Below are 19,482 nucleotides of genomic sequence, written 5' to 3'. Positions count from 1 at the left end.
TCCCAGATCTTGACGGTGTTGTCGCCTGACCCGGACGCAACGAGCTTCGAGTCGGGCGAGAACGCGACGGACCCGACGGAACCGCTATGCCCCTCGAGCGTCTGTGTGCATGCATTCCAATCTTCTTCTACAACCGGCCCGGCAGTAATCCACCTCATTTCCCTCTTATACAGATTTCGTGTCATGCTTCTGGCAGGGCTGAAGGCAAGTGCTGAAGCGTATACCTGAAGTGGATGGTTTTCAACTAGCTGACTGCAGTATTGAACAAATCGGCGCATGTCATAAACCAGCCTTGGTAATTGTGATGCAACGTTCTTTTGCTAAGTGATGTTAGAAGCACTAAGTGAAAGGATAAATATCACCAGGTAGAACCAACCTGATGAATGCTCTCTAGCTTCGCCATTGACAACACCCCCTGCGACATGCTCCTGCAAAGTGAGAGAGCTTCGAGCCAGTGGAGATAGTGCTGCCTCAGAAATTTATCGATGACACCGCCATCCTGGAAAACATCTGGGTGATTGGTATTCTTGCTTGACTGCCAATTGTAGAGATGATCAACCCAGTAGACGCAAGCATAGCGTGCGGCTGCTAACGGGTCCAGGTTAGGCTGGTTGACATTTTCGATGGGAAATCCGGGGGTAGCCAGGCCGTACATGTCGTGTCGTAAGGCCGTGGACATGACATGTAGCGATTGGGAGAAGATACCGTAGTGTAAGAGTGCCACACCAGAAGGGAAAATCTCGTCCACTGCGTCTTTCGACAGAAATTCCTTTGCCGATTGATGTACGAAATAGATGATGGATTCTCGAAGGGTCAGAAAAGAGCCGCAGAGTCCTATTATCTCTGTCAAGAATTCTAGATTGTCAGAGATGTCCTCGGATATGTCAATGAACGACGTCAGCTCTTGTATCGTAATAGGCCGGTAAGTACTGCAAAGAACAGCCAGCACTTGTTTGCAGAGATCTGCCTCGTCCGAGCAGCGAACTTGAGCCATCATTCGTTGGTAGAGAGAACCAAGACCTGGTGGAAACGTGTTCAACTTGGTAAGAACCCTTGACCGTGAGTACTTCGTGAGTTCTTGACAGACCAAAGCCACCCAAAGGAATGTGTTATTTGCATTGCGGGTCAAGTGGACTTGAACAGCGTGCTGTGTTTTGTCGTCGTATCCCTTTAGCTGCGCTAGTTTATCTACCTTGTACTGGACATATATGCTGACAGCAGACGAGACGGATTTTTCATTTAGCTCAAGACTGAGCCTTGTCTTCTGTTCAGCGGCTTCTAGACTTTCCTCGATGTCTGGCCAGTTGCGACTGGAGACGATCCACTTGACATAAGGAACTGTAGATGTCATCTCAACGATAAATTCGAGAAGTTCTCGCCGACCGCTCATGCATTCGTCGAGCGCATCGATGACCAGGTAGGCGCCCTCCAGGCTTGGGTCTTGCAGAATGGTTTTGAAAATTTCGGATAAAGCAACCCATCGATTCGCATCTTCAAAGAGTGCTTTTCCTGCATGCTCGTACTTTTTCCGCACGTAAGGGATAAGGGATGGCTGCTGGTTGAGGAGCATGTAGATGAGGCCGCGTAGGATTGCGGAGGCATTGTTGATTCGCTCGTCGGTGGCCTGGCAGAAAAAGAACGATAGAGGGGCTGTTCCCAAAGTCAATCTCTGCAGCTCATCGATAATGCCGCAGAGTAACATTGTCTTGCCCTTGCCAGGATCGCCCTTGACCCAAAGCAGGTTGCTGTCTAGGCTTTTACGCCATTGTTGGAATTCAGAGTTATCAAGGACCCAGTGATACACGTCTCGTAACAGGCCGCCTTTCGTGTTTTGGATGCGCTTCTTGTCGTCGCGCGGGTCGGTCAGGCGGAGGTCTCGGAGGCATTGTGTATCCTTCTCATCTCGGTGAATCTCCTTGCGCAGAGTGTTGCCATCCTGGACAGCTTTGTGGGTCTTCTCTTGCACCGCGATGCTGCTTTGAAGGGCTTGATGAATATCTCCAAGTAGCGCTTTCCTCTCTTCGGCTTTCTCAACAAGCTTTCCTAGGAGGCTCTTGGTATGCTGACTGTTGAACTGATTCAAATCGGCCTGAAGGCTTGCCTCGGTGTCTGTGACGCTCTTCAGATAGGCATCCCACTCGTCGACGTTCACAAGGCCGCGGAGAACGATCCAGGTTTGATGCCGGTAGAAAGAGCAAACGCTCTTCATCTGATACAAAAGGAGAGCCTTGTAGAGCTCAACGATCCTGTTTTCCAACTGAAGCTGGACAGACTTGAAGCTCTCCTTCCCAACCACAATGTTGCTCTGGCTCAGGATATGTTCAGACAAGGCACAATACCAGTCCATCCGGGACATAACATGCGCGATGCCCGCTAGATTGGACTGTATTGCTTCAACAGGATTCAGCAGGATCTGGATGGAGGTTAACTAAGACAACTTTTGGGCGGCCGTGTACGGATACGTACCTGCAGTCCAATGCAGACACCAGCCCACGGCAGCGCTGCTTGCGGTATGTTCTGGATCGCCCTGTCGACCATGGCCTTGGCTGAGAGAACGAATTGGACGGCATCACCGACACCCTGCGTAATCTGCGACAGCCTGGAAATTTTTGCTTGGCCTTCCTCTACCAGCTTTCTCATGTGCGCCTGCCGCTGGCTCGGGTCTTTCAGTGTTGCAGAAACGTCGAGGGCGGGTTCACCATTCCTGTCCCCAAGAACTTTGTCCATGGTTGCTATGTACGACTCGACAAGCTTTGTGGTGTCCTTGTCCTCCGCGAGGCTGTTGTACGCGGCGTTCCAGAGTCTCTGTGACGTGGGAAGGACAGGAGTCGGTTGCTCTGATATTGACTCGAGCGCTTTTGGCTCGGCCCAGGATTTGATGTACGGTGCGGGAGGTGGAGCTTGCGACGTAGTGGCTGGTTGGTGATGCCCTGTTGCTCTTGCATCTATATTGGATCGGTGCACGCCATCATGATCGCTGGGCGCGGGGGTAGGAGTACCCGGCTCTGTCGTGGTGCCGGATGGGGTTGTTGGTCCGTCTGTTGGACATGTCAGTCTTGAGAAGGCAATCCGGCGCTCGTCTCAACGTACCCGTGGACTGTGTAGCAGATGGAGCGAGCGAGGTTGCACCATGATGACTAAAAGGCTTCTTTGACAACAACCTCTTCAGCGAATCCATTTTTCTTTCGCGCATATAGCTTCGGCGAGGATAGTTGTCCAGAAGAAAAGAGGCTATCGACAACAGCAGCGATATTGTGAAGTTGGGACTGCATTTCGCACGTTGCCGCGGAGCGGAGCTGAAAGATGCAGCTGTCTCGCTTGGCGGACGCCCAAGACAGGCTATGGCGCTGCGAGTACTCGGCGCAGGTCAATGCAATTGGTGAGACCTGCATTAGCCCGCTCTCAGGTGGCTGCGCTGCGGCTAATGCCGATTGGCTGTTGCGATGAGGCCGCCGCGAGGGCGTGACGTGGCATTGCCCTACTGCTGCTTTTATCGCTGACACCCTTGGCTTCCTCCGTTGCTGATGACGCCGTCCCGCTTTGTGGAGGCTACAATCCCACACATATGGTGGGTGGGGAGGTGGTTAAGATGAAGTTTGAGTCCTGGTGCCTATTATTTCTTAATTCAGTGGCTCGGCCCCCTACTTGATGAGGTACTGGAACGCGGCCGTGTACCCGGCCGCGGTGGCATGGTAGAGCGGCCCTCATTATCCTTTGTGTCCTTACCGGCCTCCTGCTTGACGAGGTACTAGACGATAGCCCTGTGCCTGGCCGCGGCTGCTCTACGATCTCTTTCTCTCTTCACAATGTCGTGTGACATATCCACGAGTACAATGGCCTGTGCGGCAGCTGCATTTGCAGTTCCCTCCTTGTTCCAACCCATCTACACATTTCGGGATTCTATCATACAGTATGAAGGTCCAATTCATTCCTTGGTCGTTCCAGACGGTTGCTTTGCTGTAATAAGTAAGGTAGCTTGTGAAGAGCAAAGTGGGAAACGCGTAGATATTGGAGCGACCTTCTACTGGTAGAAAGCTGTGAATGTGATTGTTGCTCCGAGGCTCCGTTCGTTGCCATTTTCAAAAGTGCGAGACTCCGATCCGTTCTATTTCCAGATTCATCAATGTTGTCTTGGTCCTGTTGGAAGAAATCAACAGGCACGTACAGGGCGCATTAGTTCCCGCCAGGTTGGTTGCACAGGGTTAAGGGATTTGATAAGGACGAATCCTTCTGCAGGACCTAGGTCAATACTTATGTACTAGACTGGCCCGGGAGGACTCCTGAATGAACAAAGACATAGGGGCTGCGTGACAGAGGCAGGTTTCCAAGCCAGGAGCTACCCGAATCAGTATACGAAAAATACCTAAGGTACCTATCAGATAGCCAGACGTTGTATACATGTACTAGTACTAGATTTACTAGGGCTACATAATCCTAGGCTTGATATTGGTCAGTCCAATGAAAACTGGAAAAGGGGAAAGCCATTACTTGTTCATAGCTACACGAGCTGCAAGCCTTGAACGGCCGGTTACCGGTGTTGGGAGTAACCTCGAGGGTAAGTGGGTAACACAGGTCTGTTACATGTACCGGCGTTCAAAAGTCCCGTCGATGCCTTTGTATGTATGTCTGTGTCTAACGTGGTGTATGCCATAGTATATATACGAGTAACCAACCTAGAATGCATTAGCGAAAGGGGTCTAATCCCATTGTTTAACTCGGGTCAGAACAAGACCATGATGAACAAAGAAAACGGCAGGTACTAAGGATAGACTCATCCATGCTCAAAGAAGTTTCGAGTGGATTTTAAGCCATCCTGCACTTGCACTTGAATGACCGAAACTGCTAGCAGGCTAGACCATTCTACCTTGGACATTAAATTTCTCCAGTCACCTTCCACACATCATACCCGAGTAAGGTACACGTGCGATCTGCAAAGAACCATGGCTTCCGATCCCGCCGACCAGCTGCCTCCAATCCCGCGGTTCGTGTCAGTTCCCATCCACACCTATTTCTCGTACGACCCCGAGGGACTCCGAGATTACCTCAACAAACACCAAGAACTAGAGCAGAAACTGAGAATGCGATACCTGTTTGGTCTCCTGGGAGCCCGGATTGCGGCAGGTAGCAAGGATCCAAAGGAACCGGCAGGTACCAAGAATCCAGAGGAACCAGAAGATAGCGAAGATGCAAATGAATCGGAAAGAAGCAAGGACGCAAAGGAATCGACAGGGGCCAAGCATGCACATGAGATTGGACATATCCTCTTCGACCTGGCTCCAGGAGAGGACTCACTATACAGATGCAGTTATGTGACAGAAGGCTGGGGCTTAACAGAAGTCCATGTCCAGCACATACCTTTTGACGAGGAGAAGGAGATGAGCAATCTCGAGTTCTGGGAGGAGATTTGCGGCTTCAACCCTCAACTAGTACCCAGCCCTTACCCTTTCTCCAAAGCATACGGCCTCTTTGGCCGCTACGGGCGCTACGAAGGCGTCATCCACGAGCTCTGCTCCCACGACCTTAGCAAGACAGTAGCACACTTCTGCTGCCCGGTTGAGTCGCTAGAGCCCGCTTATTGCAAGGGTGAATCTCAATCAGGCGAAAAGCGGCCCCTGATGATGATATGGGAACCGTACTTTGAGGGGAAATTCTGCGTTCCCAAGAATCTGGAAAAGATCAAGAAGGCTTGCGGGCAGTTTGACGTTGTCATAACCAACCATGTCGACTTGCAGGCCATGTTCTCCGAGGACCCGGAGCGATCATCCTCCATCCGCCGCCGTATCCTCCGGAAACTCCTTGCCCACAGCCCTGTAATGGAGATTCTCGCCCGTCGATTCCGCGTCGAGTCGTATGCCGACGAACTGCTACGAGCTGGTGTCGGCCGTTCCGGTACGGGATGGGTGGTGGTACGGGCAGGGACGCGTGGCTGCCTCGTTGCGTCGGCACAGGGCGAACGCGTGTGGCTTGGACCAACGCGGGAATGCTTTGCGTACGGTGGTGAGGACGACGGTGGGGTTTGGCGTCCCATGTTTGCTGGGGCACTTGGCTATGCCGTGTCCAGAGGGGATTCACTGGTGGAGGCGGCAAAACTTGCAACTGTTGTCTTGGAATGTCGGAGGTACATGCCACCACTATGGGTCGTTACCAAGGAGCCAACCGAGCCATATGTGGACAAGGTCCCGTCGCCGTCGAAATGGTTGCTCCGGCTAGAGGGCCAGCTGGAGAAAGAACTCGAGGATTACAAAGCAATAAGTAGCGCATCTTGGTAGCTTAGTCTAGTATAGGAACGGACAGCATCCGTATTAGGATGAAATAATGCTGTTTGCTAGGGCCAAAAGACCATCATATCTTTCCCACACCAGCCCATGTCTTCACAATCGGTGCAACCAGCGGCAGTGGCGTGAGCTTGAAGTTGTACGGGGCCTTGACAAAAGTCCCGACCTGCGTGATATTCACCCCAGCATCGCCCCAGTCGTTCCCTGTTACACATTGTCAGCAGGCATCCTGTGTACCAGATTCCCACTACTACTAGTATGACACTTTGACTTACTCGCTCCCAGGTTTGCGAACCCATCCAGCTCCTCATCGCCGCATGTGCAGGTATTGGGCGAGTCCTCCGGGATGACGAGTCCGTAGGTGCTGAGCGCCTCGCGCGTCTTTCCGCGGAAGACGTTACCCTCAACAAGCACCTGGTTGTCAGAGCGGGAGTGGATCGCCTGGTACAGGAAGTCGACGTAGAGGTTGTTGTAAACGTGCTGATGCCCAAAGCGGCCGGCAGGACCACGCGTGCCCTCGTTGCGCCAGTGGTTGTGATGATAGGTGACGTGGAGGTGGCCAAAATCGATGTCGCGGAATGCGGGATCGTTGCCGACCAGAGACGACTTCCAGTGGTCGTGGAAGTAGTTCCAGGACACGGTTATCCAGTCGGATCCTCGGATGATATCGACTTGTCCGTCCTTTTGAATCAGTTAGTACCATCACTCCAAGAGCCAGTACTGGATTCGATTTTGTCGACTAGGGGTACTCACGTAAAAGTCAGGGCCCTTGGAAATGTCCGACGCAAACTCGTTGTGATCCACCCAGACCCTGGTCGAGTTCCGGATGGTGATGCAGTCATTGTCCTGGATAAAGGTGATCTTCAGGTTCTGAATGATGACATTGGTCGAGTTGACCACATCCAGGCCGCTGCCGGTGATGTGAGCCGTCTTGCCAACGCCAATGACGGACTTGTTGGACCCAATCTTTGGGCGGGAAGTGAAGTTGAGCTCCCCCTTGACCTTGACAATCCTGCGCTCGTCACCCGCAACAGCTGCTTTGAAGTCGTCCACATTGTCGACCGTCACGGTGGCGCCCCCTTTTCCGCCCGTGGTTGGGCCGATCGGATTGTCTTTGGCGAAACCCTCAACGTCCCAAGCGGCGAGGCCAAGCCAGCTGAGGGGGGACGCTGCCACCAACGGAGTGGTGGCTGAGAGGAGTACGATCAAGTTGTTGAGCCGCATCCTGGGCGATCCGAGTACCTGGGTGGCGGATACAAGCTAACGGGACAGCAACGGATGGGAGATGCTTTCATATGAGAAAGAACGGAGGATGTTCATTATAATATACTCAAATATGGATGGGGCCAATAACCTGGTGCACCGTATACTACCTCGCGGCCCGGGTCTCCAGCCACCGTGAGGCGTGAGCCGTGTCCATGTCTTCGACGTGACACCTACAAGCAGTGACCAGCGTAGTGCAAAATGGAGAAATAGATTTCCAGCGGGGAACCCTGTCACTAACTACCGAAAACTCCATCATTGACGAGGTTGCAAGGTCAGTAGCGCCTTTACCCCAACATCTTGGATTTACCCGTCTCTCCACGGCCGCTGTGCCAAGCTGCCATCGGCTGCCGAGGTGTTGCATCTGAGTGGTGGAAATATCCTCTCCGACTGCATACCGGCGGGAACCACTCCGATCATGTAAGGTACGCGAACGCGTAAGTTGTCTTTCTCCTCAGTACCATGCTGATGGATCCGGACAAACTGGTGGCGATTGTGTGTAGTTATGTGTCATTGTGTTCATGTTCCGCACCGAATACCTGGCCATGGGATCTCGCCTTGACAGTCAGCCTCGGCTACATGTGTTTTACTCTTCTCTTGAGAAGTTAAGGTCGGAAGTCGCAGAAGCTCGTCTCCTTACTGCTGCGAACCCCTGAATCGCTCATGGTAGACACCGTAGCCCAGACCAGTCACTAAGATACTAGTAAGTATAAGGGGCAGTTAGAGCAAACATGAAGCGTACCATGCTTATTAGCATTTTATGCACGTGTAGATGTCTGGTGCTCTTGATAAGCTGTCTAGGTATGTAACATGACAACACCGAGAATGAGATCGGAAACCTCTATTAATCTATTTGAACCTTAGTTACTTAGTATGTTTACTTTCTTCCTGATCGCCCGGCTTCTCCTCTCCCTGTGACCCATCGCCTCCCCTCTTCTTCTTGTCCTTCAGCTCCCGCTCAATCCGCGCGATAACCCCTTTCAGCATCTTGAGCTTCTCCATACCAAGCTTTCCTGGAAACCCATAGCCATCAATCTCATGCTTGACCTTCAGCGTATATTCGAGCGCCTTCTCGAGGTTGCCAACGTGATAGTAAAGCCGCGCAGGCACCTCGTACATGTCACCCATCTGCTCTGTCAGGCCCTCCTCTTCAACCAGGCTAAACAGGGTTTCGGCAGCCGTAATGGCTTTGTTGAACTCTCCTTTTTGCGCCAACTTGACTACCTCTTCCCTGAGAGAGGGGATCTGGGCGCGACGTGTGTCTGAGGCATTGAGTGCCTCAGGGGAAGAAGTGCAGAGTGAGCATTGGCTGTCTCGGTGTTAACTCATCCGCTGTCTCCTTATGCTGTAAGAGAAGGATATTCATACCACTTAAAGCCCCAAACCTTCTCCAGGGTCTGCTGCCGCTCTTTTGACGTCATGCCGGCGGCCGAGTCTGGATCATTCTAGTGTAAGCTGTCGCCCGACTATCACAGGGGCCTTAAGGTAGGTGACAAACAAGTAATCGTGATTTCCTCCCCCGGCTCAATGTCCCGAGCAGCCCAAACCGTCATAGCCAACGTAGTTTCTGAGAAGTGGATAAACGCGCTGGATGACTTTCTGTCAGTCTCCCCTTTCCCTGTCATTCACCAAGTGCCAAGGGAGCAACTCACTTTGGCTTGCAGTCATGATTAAACCTCTTCATGTAGGTCATCACCGATCTTCATCAGCTCATGATTCCTCACGCAGCACACGCTCAACCCCCAACTTGGAAGAATCTCAAGGCCAAACTCACCGCCAAGTCACTAAACAAGCCCATAAACTCCCTCCCACCGATGACCACCCCAAACGAGTTGGTCAGCATGACATCCTCCATGACACTCGCCTCCGAGTCCATGTCACCCTCCGCATCCTCCCCACCCCCATCTTCAAGTCCCGCAGATGCCCTCCCCTCCCCCTTCCTCGCCAACCCCGTAACCTTCCCCGGCTCCCCCAACCTCTCCGCCGCAATACTCAACAACTCCTGCACCTCCTCCCGGAGCACATCCGCCGGGTACTCCACCGCAGCAAGCACACTGGCATAATCAACCAGCACCGCCCGGCCCTTCTCAATCCTCCTTATCGCCACGGCGCCCTTGCCCTTTCCCGGTACGTCACGCACCTTGTACGGGCGGGGGTCGGTATACAACTTGTCTGGGGCAAAGAATGGTGCGTGGAAGCGGTGCTGCGCCGGGTGCAGCAGCGGATCGGATGATGCGATATCCGGCGTGGTGATGATGCTGATCCCGATCCCCGGGCCGGGGCCGGAGTCAGACCCGAGGGCGGCAGCGTTGGTGTATACGCACCACGGCTCGTCCGAGGCGGGGATGCAGTGTGGTGGGTGCGTCCAGGGGGTCCAGCTTGCGGGGGGTGATGAGGAGGAGGAGATGAGAGCGTCGAGGCAGACGGGGTGGCGCAGGAGGTGGGGAGGCGAAGTGCCTCGGCCGCAGACCTGGCTTTGTGGTGAGGATGATGATGATGGGGAGGACTCGGAGGTGGAGGGTTGTGTGAGGGACACGGTGAGCTGGGCTAAGGAAAGGAAAAGGGCTGTAAGGGACGGCATCCTCGCCGCGGGGGTTGATGCTGTTGACCAGGACATGTATGCAGGCTTGGAACGGCCGATTGAGGATGATGGGGATAAGAGTTACTTGGAGTATTAGTAGACTGACGGTGAGATGTGGTGTCATCTGAAGGTTTACGTGAATGAGGATGAGTTTGCGCATAGACCGTAAATTGAAATTGACAGCTTGTCTCAACGGCGTTGCCACCGGCGTTGTTGGTACCATTTAGCCGGGGCGTATGAACGTGGTGTTTCATTGCAGCCGTTGAGCAGGACAACGTAACAGGCTGTCTGGTACCGCGGAACTTTATCCGCAGAGTCGTACTAGGAAGCAAATAACTGTCTTCTGGGTGTATAGGCACGCTGGCTGCCGGATGCTGCCTGCTATAAGCGCATTGGGAAGTATCAAATCTTAGGTTCCAAGTTAGCTCAGACAACGGCCATATAAACGTCCATCCCCGTGTCAGTCTCCCACTTCACCGTCACCCCAGGCGCAACGAAGTATATGGCCCCCTCCTCTAACTCAAACGCCTTCCCGTCTGTCTCCATCCGCCCAGCTCCTCTTGTAACAATCATCACCCCCGGCCCGTCACTCTCCGAAATCTCATCCGCTTCCCCGGCCTTGAGCCCAGCTCTGAGCATATTGAACTCGCTCATCGGCGGAGCATATACCCTCGTCCTCCCCGTTTTGCTCTTCCCCGTCTTTTCGTCCCTCAAGATGATATCACCAACAGAATGCGCCTGGAATGTAAGCGTCTCGGTGAACAGGTCGATGTCATTTCTATCCGCAGGCGGACAGAAGCCCGAGTTGAGCACGTTGTTGCTCCTCGCCATGCACTCAACAATATCCCCACTCAGGTAGGCGTGGATGCCGTCCGCAGGGATAAACAATGCTTCCCCGGGCTCCAGGACCATAAAGTTCATGCATGTCAGGGCGACTAGCGATCCGGGATCCCCCGAACCGTATTGCTTCTGCAGGCGCGGGAGCAAATCTGGGATGTAGGCTGCCCTTGCTTCACCGAGGTCGGCTTTGGATGTTGCGAGGAGAAGGTCTTCGACACGTTTGACGGTCGCCTCATCGGCTTTAAGCAAGTTGCGTGTAACCTCACGGAGGGTTTTGTCGGTCCATTGGGTGGTGTGCATGCCCTCTGGGACGAAATTGCGGAGGGCGGGGAGGTTGAAAAGGGGAGCGATTTCGGATAGGGGCTTGAACCCCGCAAACACCTCGAATTTGGAGAGAGCGACGGCAATTTCGGGTTTGTGGTTGGGGTCGGTGAAGTTATCGGGGTCTTTGGCGTGCAGTTTGGCGGCAAGCTCTTTGTTGGGATGGATCTGGAGAGGGAGTGCCTTTGCGATGGAAAGGATCTGCAAAGTGTGTGTTAGCAGACGATATTGGGTACACATCCACGGATCCTACGACCGAAACATACCTTGGGGAGGAATGGCAGCTGGCCGCCCAGATTCTCAATCACCTTCTTGCCCAGTAAGGTCTCCTTGTTCTTTTCGAGAACATCCTTCAGCGGCTCTCCCGTCCTTAGAACGCGAGCAGGGTAGTCGGGATAGTCCCCGAACCACATCTCTGAGTAGAATTCATCGTCCTTGATCTGGAAGCTCTGATCTGTTTTCTTGCAGAGCCGGGCGGCAAGCGACTGCTGTCCCTGCTTGCCCCAGGGGTAGTTGTTGCAACTGCCGACAAGCTGAAAGACACGGTCCGTCATGGTGGACTCGGAGTGCGTCAAATTTGTTGGACACCAGGAGAGATCAATTGTCGCGAGTCACCCTCACCCATCGCAGGGCCCGAGTGCTCTAATATCTGTCGACTTGGCTTGAAACTGGTGTAGCTGTGTAATGCAACACGGATGTCGTCATGATACATGTCGTCACTGACTTCCGGCTACTTGTGTGGGGCCGGCTCGGTGGGGCCGAACATGCTTGCTTCAGCCGGACCCGGTAGGTCGGTACGTCAGAGCTTTACTGTGTAGCCCTAGCGTACAATCCGAAATGAAGCTGCCAATTAGCGCCATTGATGTCACTTCTCTTTGAGGCAAGGCGAAGTTCCACACGTCCTCCAAGCCAGCATCTCTTAAGAACGGCGGAGGGTAAGATGCGCAAAGACATTTGAACTTGCCCTCTCCTCCTTTTGCTTACATTGGTACTGGTTGCACAACTCTCGACCAAGGTATGGCGTCTGAAGGCGTGCCACCGGATGTGTCCAGCAACGGCAAGACCACCAATAATGGGTCTGGCGTCGGGACTAAAGACTACCTTCCCATCCCTGAGGCCGATCCCACCGAGGCTAGCGGCAGGGAGACCCTGAGGGCCTCAGATCGGCTCGAAGGAGGACAGACACGCTCGCACGCCCTGGCCACCGACAGCCAGGATGAGGACGGGATGGCCCAGCAGGACCATGACCACCAGGTACTGGACCTGGGGTGGAATGCAGAGAAAAAGCAGGACGTCGCTGCGCCGCTGATTGGCGGCATGGATAACGAAGAGCTCTGGATGCTTATCCGGCGGTTCAACAAGGCGAGTTAGCAGCCAGGACACAGCCCAGAGCATCGCTGCCAAGGTCCACTAACACCCTGCAGCAAATCTACCATGTCAAGTACATCCCTCATCCAGCGCCAGGCGGTCTCGACCTCAACATTGCCGACGATGAGGAATTCTCTCCTGATAAGATGCGAGCCAATGTTGAGCGCCTCTACATGACGGTCGGCATCGGAGTACTGGCGGCGGTCAAGCACATTGCGCGCCTTCGGTCTTGGCGCGAGACTCGACGCACGGCATGCTTCGCAGCGGCCTACTTCGTGGCCTGGCTGTTCGATCTCCTCGCTCCTATGCTATCAGCTGTACTTTTAGCTCTCATTGCCGTGCCCAAATCGCGGGAGATCCTGTTCCCCCCGGCCCCGGTCTCTCTCGTCGACAGCAAGACCGGTGGCGTGCAGAAGCCAAAGTCGGGCGTCCTAGGCAGTCATGACAGCGCAACAGGGGCGCCAGAACACCACAAGGGCGAAGCCGTCGAGCAGGAAGCAAGCAACTTTGTCGGTGGTATCGCCTCGGTCGCATTGAGCAGCGCGGCTGGAAAGCACCCGCAAGGGGGACAGGAGTCGGACGAGAGTGCGGCAGCCAACGTAGCCCCTGACCCAACCGCTCTGGCTACCAAGGTTTCCGCCGCCAAGGACAACGCTGCAGGGTCGAAACCGAGCGAGAAGCATGACAAGACCAAGGTCCCCATGGAGACGGCCATGTGGAACAAGATGCGCCCCGTGATGCACACAATTGGGGCCGTCGCAGATACCTGGGAACGTCTGGCAAAGTAAGCCGCCCCTGGCCAGCCGTTTGCTTGCGAGCGCTGACTGACATCACGACAGCGCCCTCTCGCCAATCCCCCTCTTCCCCTCCGAAGTGTTCCGCCTCAGGCTCGTCACCCTACTACTTCCCCTCCTCTTCGGCCCCTCCCTCTTCGTAACGCCGTACATGTTCCTGAAAACCCTCTCCTTCCTCATCGGCTTCGTTTTCTTCGGTGACCCCGTCATCTCTCGCGGTCTGGCTTGGCTTAACCGAACAATTCCTAACTGGCAGAAGCTCCTCGAACTGCGCAAGTATGACTTCCCCCCACCACTCCCATGTCTCAGTGATACTCAACTGACCCCTCTCCCAATCTAGCACGATCCTCAAGGGCGTGCCGACCAACGCCCAAATAACACTAACACTCCTCCGGCAAGGGGAAGCCAACCGCGCACCGCTGCCACCGCCACCGGGGAGTATCACCGCGCCGCCGCCGCCCCCGGACCGGCCCGCGGCGCTCACAGAAGCCGACCTGCGCTCTGCGGGCGCCGAGCCGCCGCTGAACGCGTCCGAGTCGGAGCTGCGCGCCGCCATCAAGCCCGAGACACCGCCGGAACCGGCCGCCACCGGCGGAGATGTTGCTGCCGCTAAGGAAGCCAAGCACGGTAAGAAGGGCGGGCGGATCCTCGGCCTGCTCAAGGGCGCCACGCGCGCCGTCGTCAAGACGGCCGTCGGCACCGACTCGGTCCGCGCCAAGGCCGGCGACCTGCCCGCCAAAGAGCGCCTGGGCGTCCTACCGAATGCGCATGACAACACCAGCGTCGGCGGGCCGGTGGAGTTTGAGGGCCGGTTTGAGGGAGACAAGGGGCGTGTGTATATCAGCGAGGCTGGGACAGTGCCAGTGCTGGCATTTGGCAGGGGACGAGGGGGCACAACGGCGAGAATTGCGGGTGTTGATAGGGACGATGTGCACCCGGTTTGGAGCGTCCCTGTCGGGGATATCGTAGAGATCAAGAAGGTTGGCGGATATGGATGGAAGACCAAGTTGGTGGTCGGTTGGTCGATGGACAGGGAGGTCAAAGATGGGTTGGAGATTCGGACAGTCGATGGGAGGGAGTATAAGATTATGGCGCTACAGCTGAGGGACGAGCTGTTTAATCGGCTGGTGGCACTGGGAGGCCAGAAGTGGGAGGCATGGTGAGACTGAGGTGGTTGATCGGAAAATTGGTAGTGGTGAAAATGTTACTGCACTCCTGAGTCTTGTGCTTCGTTGGAGAAAAGATACTGTAACAATACCATTGCGAAGATTGGCGGTGGCTGTGGACCCAATCGATTGGCACACTGAATGGTCACGGACTACGTGGCCATTTCGCGAGCACATAACGCGCCATGGCTGTTTCCCGTCAGTTGTTCGGTTGTTTGCGGTGTTGAGTCGTTGACTGTTCAGTGGGAGAGTGGGAAGGAGAACCTGTGGGGCGGATTGGGGCCTGGGTGTTGGGCTTGGCGCCTCATCCCGAGTCATCCGTAGTGTACCACAGCGGGTCGAGTCTCGACGGTCTGACTTAGGTACCGGTAGCTCCTGCCTAAGAAGTGATCAGTCTAATGCTGCACTTAAGGTGAAATCCAGGTTTAACAATGCTGCTAGCTTTGCTTCACCGATTCCTTCTATCGCTCCTTGGAATTTTTGACTATACTAAACCCTCTTATCAATAGAAAATTTTGGAACACTGTGCCAAGAGCGACTGAGCAAGGTTCTATAGTGTAGCGGTTATCACTCCGGATTCTGATTCCGGCAACCCCGGTTCGAGTCCGGGTAGGACCTCAATTTTTCCGATTGCTCTCCTTTTGGCCTCCTCCGCCCTCCTTTCCTGGCCGACTTCACAACCAGCGATCAACATCCAACATGGGACTGAAGTGGAATCCGAGGTACAATGGTATTAACCTAGGTCTCAACTTTTGGAGGTATCAAACTATGAGATACTAAGCAACTTCAACAGAATAAAGAGATTGGTATTAACTTCGTCGCACCCACCACCAAAAGTTTCAGCTTGCAATCCCATCACGGACTTTCTCCCCAGCACTTCAGCACCTTACGACTGCTACATCACCTCCAAAGCGACCATCTGGTCCTGAAATATCCAATCTGTCCCGCCCTCTGCAAGCATTCCGGAACACTCAATTCCCTTAGGTCAAGGTATTAAACCTGCAAGGTTGAAGGGGGCCTGGACGGGCTACTCATTCGGAATTCTCATCCCAGCAGACCTTCATGGTAACCGGCCACGGCGTCAACGCGCCCCAGTCCTCACGCAGGTACATGCACTTGTTTCCACCCGCCACGCGCACCTTCTTCAGCTCGCCCTGCGGGCCGGGGGCGCGCCGCAGATTCGGCCGCACGAAAACCGCCCGGAACATCTCGGTCAGCCCCGCCTGGCTCATCTCGCGCCCCAGCGGCGTGCTGGTGGCGGGGAAATGCAGGTTGTAACTGCCCACCGGTCGGCGCGGGTCAACGGTCTCGGTATCGGATTGGGAGGCAGCGTTCTGTTTGTGGAGAGAGTGGGGGTCAGTATGTGCACCAAGGAGAGAGTAAAGACTCATCGGGGTTTGACTGCTACCAAACAAGGTAGTAGCAAGTACTCACCAGGTTGACCGTGACGCGATCGCCCGTTTGGACGGGCATCTCCCCGCCGATGGTTTGCAGTGTGTCGGCCGCCGTGGCGAGATAGGTGAACCGGGCCGCGGAAGACAGGCGCACGCCCTCGAGCACGTAGCCCAAGAGCAGGGCATCCGTGGTGTCGGATGGTTCCTGCGTGGCAAGCGTGTGGATGTCCTGCAGGTGGCAGGCGCCTCTCGGAGAAAGGTAGAAATCGACTGCCTCGGAGAACTGCAAGGTTGGGCCGTGTTGGTCATTAAATTGCAGGGCCACAGAGGGTTTGGGGGAGCCCAGGAACTTACCATCTTCGCTTGATACGAAACGAGTGCCGCGGCGGTGGTCAGCACGTGGGCCCAGGTGATATCATGGGTGCTCAGACCGGCCTTGGACAAGCCCTTGATGAGGCTTGCGCCGTACGCACTCAACGCGTCGTTCTTGTTCGCCTTGGGGCTCTTGACGGTGCGCTCGACCAGGGTGCTCAGCTGGCTGGTCACCGTCTTGGCAGCCTCTCTCAGGGGGAACATCTTGACCACGTCGACGTCGGTGAAAATGGCGGCCGCGGCGGTGGACAGGACGGCGTACAGCTCGTGCTCCGTGTAGATGCCTTTGCTGTTCTCCTTGGTCTGCACAGGGAGGTTGAAGATGCTCGAGACGAAGAGCGTCGGGGCCAGGTTGGCGACATCGCGCACGAGATCAACCATCCGGTTGCCGGCCAGGTTGTAACTCTTGCCGTTGAGCAGTTGGTTGGTCACGTTTCTGTAGAACGTCTTGACTTGGGACTCCACGTCAGCTGTCCACAGCGATTGGCTGACCCCGCTGCGGTGGTTGTCGTGCGTCGTTGCGTCTCCGGAGAGCTTGGTCTTGCCCTGCCCTGCAAGCGGCCGCAGGCCTTCGTGCCATGTAGCTTGGTACTTGTCTGGAGTCTCTGATATGCGCTGGGCCGCCTCATACGAGTTGACCTCCAACACCTGGGATTTGCGTGTTGGGCGCGAAAAGTCGAAGAGATGATCGCGCTTGAGATCCTTCAGGATCTTCTCCGTCTCCGAAGGGACGACCATAGGGTAGTGGGCATAGACAGAGTTGTGGGTAAAGTGGTTCGGGAATGCCCGGATGAAGAGCTTGTAGAAGACGCAGCCGTGGTTGATGTTGAGGTCGTACTGGACGTCGTTGTAACCCCAGTTGGTCAGGTTGCGCGGGTTGTAATCGGTCGTGTAATGCCGGTCACCTCGGACAAGACAGACGGCATCCGAGAGGACAACGCGAGAGATGGTGTAGGTGGGCGCAATCCCAACACCCGGGACCATGGGCTCCTTGTGCTCCTCGGCTACCAAGCCAGGATAGAGCTCGACGAAATCCGGGTGGTCGTACAGACGACGAAGCGACTCGGCGATCCCAGGGTCCGAGTTGATATCCTCGAATGACTCATACGGCTTGAGACCAAAGTGCTTTCTGAACTCGTTCAGGCCTGCGACGTTCCACTTCCGGCCCTGGATGATGCCCAGAATCTCGATAGCCCGCATCGACTGCGGCACGTTCCGCCCGCCAAAAGAACCAGCGCAGTCTTCGACGGCCGAGGTGATGCATTCGACGAGGTCATCGTCGTTTAACTTGCCGTCTGGACCCCTCTTAAACTTGCCAAATGGCCGCTCAAGCGGATCCTCAGGGATCATTCGCTCGAACTTGTCGAAGCCCATGACCAGGTCGTGAACCGAGACCTCAGAGCTCGGCTTCCCAAACAAGTCATGGTAGAACTCCTCGATCCACTTGTCGTCCTTGTCCGAGACACAGCTGTGCCACCGGTAGCAGAGGTTGAACTCGGCAGACACGACATTGCCCGTCCCGCGCTCGGCCCCTTCCTTTGTGCCCACGTCTACGCCCGTGTTTACGCGGGGGTCGAGAGTCCAGGTGGTGTCGACCCGGTTCAACTGTAATAGTCGTGTAAGCAGGAGGATCACCATTCAACACCAGACGAGGGGCCTTCTCACGTTGACAATATTCCGCACGTAATCCAGGAGAGTGATGTTGATGTACAGGCCAGAGGTGATCAGACGGGCAGTCTGGAACAGGTCGTTGTCGTATTTCTTCCATGCCGCGGCAGCCTGCTCTCCCTCCAGTGAGGGAGAAGGCCGGGTGAATTTCCCATCCTCGTTGATGGCAATCAGGTTTTCGCAGACGTAGTTATGAACCCGGTTGAACATGATCAGCAGCACTCCCACGCCTGGCGGCATCCCCAGCAGGCGCTTGTCGGCGAAGCAGTCGGGCTTCAGCTTGCCGTCCCGGAACGTTCGGATCGTATCCTGCATCTTCTGATTGCTCCCATACAGCGGGGAAAGGTCCAGATAGGACGATGTCTTGGACTTGCTCATGTCTCTGTAGTCGGTCCAGAAGAGATCTGCAGCTCACCGTCAGAAGTGCCACTGGTTTATGTACCGAATGGCAAATGTCAGGAGATTCGAGGCTCACCGTGAATGATGATGCTGGCCCAATACCACAGGATGCTCGAGACGTTGTTTGGGTGTTTCTTGTACTCGGTACGCTTCATTACCGAGTCATAGATGAGCGCCGGGTCGGGCAGGGCTCCGGGCCGTAGGACATTGGCGTTCACAGACCGTGCATATGAAGTACCGGCAGCCCCAAGCTGCGGGAACATGATGTTCTAGCAACAATCTTAGCATGTTTCGTAGTGAACAACCCAGCATTGCACAGTCAACCCACGTTGTACGACCCATCGGCCTGGCGATAGCGGTACTTGTCCCCAACATAGAGCGAGGGAGGGTGTTCCAGGGTATACCAGAGCTCGCCCAGAAAGTCATTTGTCAAGTTCACGCGCAACTTGGAGTTGCTGGGCAGATTGGAGACCAGCTGGATCAGGCGCTCCATCATCATCGTCTTGTCGTCGATCAACTTCTCGCCCTTGATTTTGGCCACGATCATGGTCTTGAGGGTTCGATAATCTGGAATTGCATGTCAACGCTTTGGCAGTTCTCGTCCAAACGTCCATATTCTCTGCATACCCATAGCTCGCAGTGTCTTGATGTCGGCCTTAAGTTTCCCCCATTTCTTATCTTCGCTGAAGGTGCCTGCGCCTCCCTGGTTTGGCAAGGGCTGGATCGTCGCATGGATGACTTGGCCGTATTTTTCGAACGCGTTTGCAACTCCTTCTCTGTCGGGCTTCAGGGACTTGGGCTTGTGCAGCGTAGGCTTTGGCTTTGCCCTGCTGGCGAGCTTCTCACCAACATCGGTTGAGCTTGTCAAACTTGGATGGCGCGAACCATTGCTCCCGTCCGACTCATTGCTCTTCCCTCCGTTCTGGTCGGTGCTAGACATCGTGACTCGCGACACACCAACGTTGTCCGAAGCAGGCCGTGCAAGGAAACACAGATGAGCCGCGTCGGCAGATGGGGAAAGTCAACACAGCATGTATAAGA

The 19,482-nt window shown here is 55.0% G+C and overlaps 7 protein-coding genes and 1 non-coding gene across 8 annotated transcripts in view; 3 read left to right on the top strand and 5 right to left on the bottom strand.

The window, feature by feature from the left end:
- Positions 1-3,400, bottom strand: part of N656DRAFT_837033 (NACHT-domain-containing protein) — a gene marked incomplete at its 3' end in the record, with an annotated part of 4,501 nt that extends 1,101 nt beyond the window's left edge. Inside the window, exons 1-4 of the mRNA XM_064818813.1 lie at positions 3,091-3,400; positions 2,467-2,805; positions 377-2,413; positions 15-320 (exon numbers count right to left, since the gene is read on the bottom strand). Coding sequence (XP_064670067.1) covers positions 15-320; positions 377-2,413; positions 2,467-2,805; positions 3,091-3,132 — 2,724 coding nt within the window. The 5' untranslated portion in view covers positions 3,133-3,400. The remainder of the gene's footprint in view (positions 1-14; positions 321-376; positions 2,414-2,466; positions 2,806-3,090) is intronic.
- Positions 3,401-4,734: 1,334 nt separating this feature from the next.
- N656DRAFT_779356 (uncharacterized protein) lies at positions 4,735-6,296 on the top strand. The gene has a single exon (XM_064815176.1). It carries the CDS (start codon positions 4,941-4,943, stop codon positions 6,267-6,269), a length of 1,329 nt encoding a protein of 442 aa, XP_064670066.1. The 5' UTR covers positions 4,735-4,940; the 3' UTR covers positions 6,270-6,296.
- Positions 6,297-6,342: 46 nt separating this feature from the next.
- Positions 6,343-7,499, bottom strand: N656DRAFT_798283 (polysaccharide lyase family 1 protein; the record flags this gene model as incomplete). The annotated part of the gene is made up of 3 exons (XM_064817743.1): positions 6,343-6,479; positions 6,551-6,956; positions 7,029-7,499. The coding sequence occupies 3 exons, from the start codon at positions 7,497-7,499 to the stop codon at positions 6,343-6,345; spliced, it is 1,014 nt and encodes a 337-aa protein (XP_064670065.1).
- Positions 7,500-8,369: 870 nt separating this feature from the next.
- N656DRAFT_779354 (SET domain-containing protein) lies at positions 8,370-10,351 on the bottom strand. The gene is made up of 5 exons (XM_064815175.1): positions 9,313-10,351; positions 9,191-9,216; positions 9,037-9,125; positions 8,907-8,973; positions 8,370-8,847 (listed from the first exon to the last, which is right to left on the bottom strand). Exons 1-5 carry the CDS (start codon positions 10,117-10,119, stop codon positions 8,403-8,405), a joined length of 1,434 nt encoding a protein of 477 aa, XP_064670064.1. The 5' UTR covers positions 10,120-10,351; the 3' UTR covers positions 8,370-8,402.
- A 194-nt stretch (positions 10,352-10,545) lies between these two features.
- Positions 10,546-11,834, bottom strand: N656DRAFT_768613 (mannose-6-phosphate isomerase; the record flags this gene model as incomplete). Its single annotated transcript, XM_064813638.1, has 2 exons — positions 10,546-11,481; positions 11,547-11,834. 2 exons carry the CDS (start codon positions 11,832-11,834, stop codon positions 10,546-10,548), a joined length of 1,224 nt encoding a protein of 407 aa, XP_064670063.1.
- A 463-nt stretch (positions 11,835-12,297) lies between these two features.
- On the top strand, positions 12,298-14,605 carry N656DRAFT_789654 (uncharacterized protein; the record flags this gene model as incomplete). Its single annotated transcript, XM_064816805.1, has 4 exons — positions 12,298-12,642; positions 12,705-13,432; positions 13,488-13,718; positions 13,783-14,605. 4 exons carry the CDS (start codon positions 12,298-12,300, stop codon positions 14,603-14,605), a joined length of 2,127 nt encoding a protein of 708 aa, XP_064670062.1.
- Positions 14,606-15,154: 549 nt separating this feature from the next.
- N656DRAFT_t79 lies at positions 15,155-15,226 on the top strand. Its single transcript has one exon. It is a non-coding gene; the product is annotated as a tRNA-Gln (tRNA).
- A 413-nt stretch (positions 15,227-15,639) lies between these two features.
- On the bottom strand, positions 15,640-19,381 carry N656DRAFT_768611 (heme peroxidase; the record flags this gene model as incomplete). The annotated part of the gene is made up of 7 exons (XM_064813637.1): positions 15,640-15,942; positions 16,043-16,285; positions 16,357-17,979; positions 18,040-18,446; positions 18,518-18,710; positions 18,770-19,008; positions 19,069-19,381. The coding sequence occupies 7 exons, from the start codon at positions 19,379-19,381 to the stop codon at positions 15,640-15,642; spliced, it is 3,321 nt and encodes a 1,106-aa protein (XP_064670061.1).
- Positions 19,382-19,482: the final 101 nt, after the last annotated feature.

Source organism: Canariomyces notabilis, assembly GCF_033297395.1.
Source record: "Canariomyces notabilis strain CBS 508.74 unplaced genomic scaffold N656scaffold_11, whole genome shotgun sequence".
Classification (NCBI taxonomy): Eukaryota; Fungi; Ascomycota; class Sordariomycetes; order Sordariales; family Chaetomiaceae; genus Canariomyces; species Canariomyces notabilis.
The sequence above is the reverse complement of the archived record's forward strand: the minus strand, read 5'-3'. Positions and strand labels throughout refer to the sequence as shown.

Excerpts from the sequence above, each read along its gene's own strand:
- N656DRAFT_779356 (XM_064815176.1), top strand. The coding sequence starts at position 4,941 with ATGGCTTCCGATCCCGCCGACCAGCTGCCTCCAATCCCGCGGTTCGTG.
- N656DRAFT_779354 (XM_064815175.1), bottom strand. The coding sequence starts at position 10,119 with ATGCCGTCCCTTACAGCCCTTTTCCTTTCCTTAGCCCAGCTCACCGTG. Across the intron at positions 9,126-9,190 it reads AATCATGACTGCAAGCCAAA|CGCGTTTATCCACTTCTCAG; the intron begins GTGAGTTGCTCC and ends AAAGTCATCCAG. Across the intron at positions 8,848-8,906 it reads AAGGTTTGGGGCTTTAAGTG|CCAATGCTCACTCTGCACTT; the intron begins GTATGAATATCC and ends ACACCGAGACAG.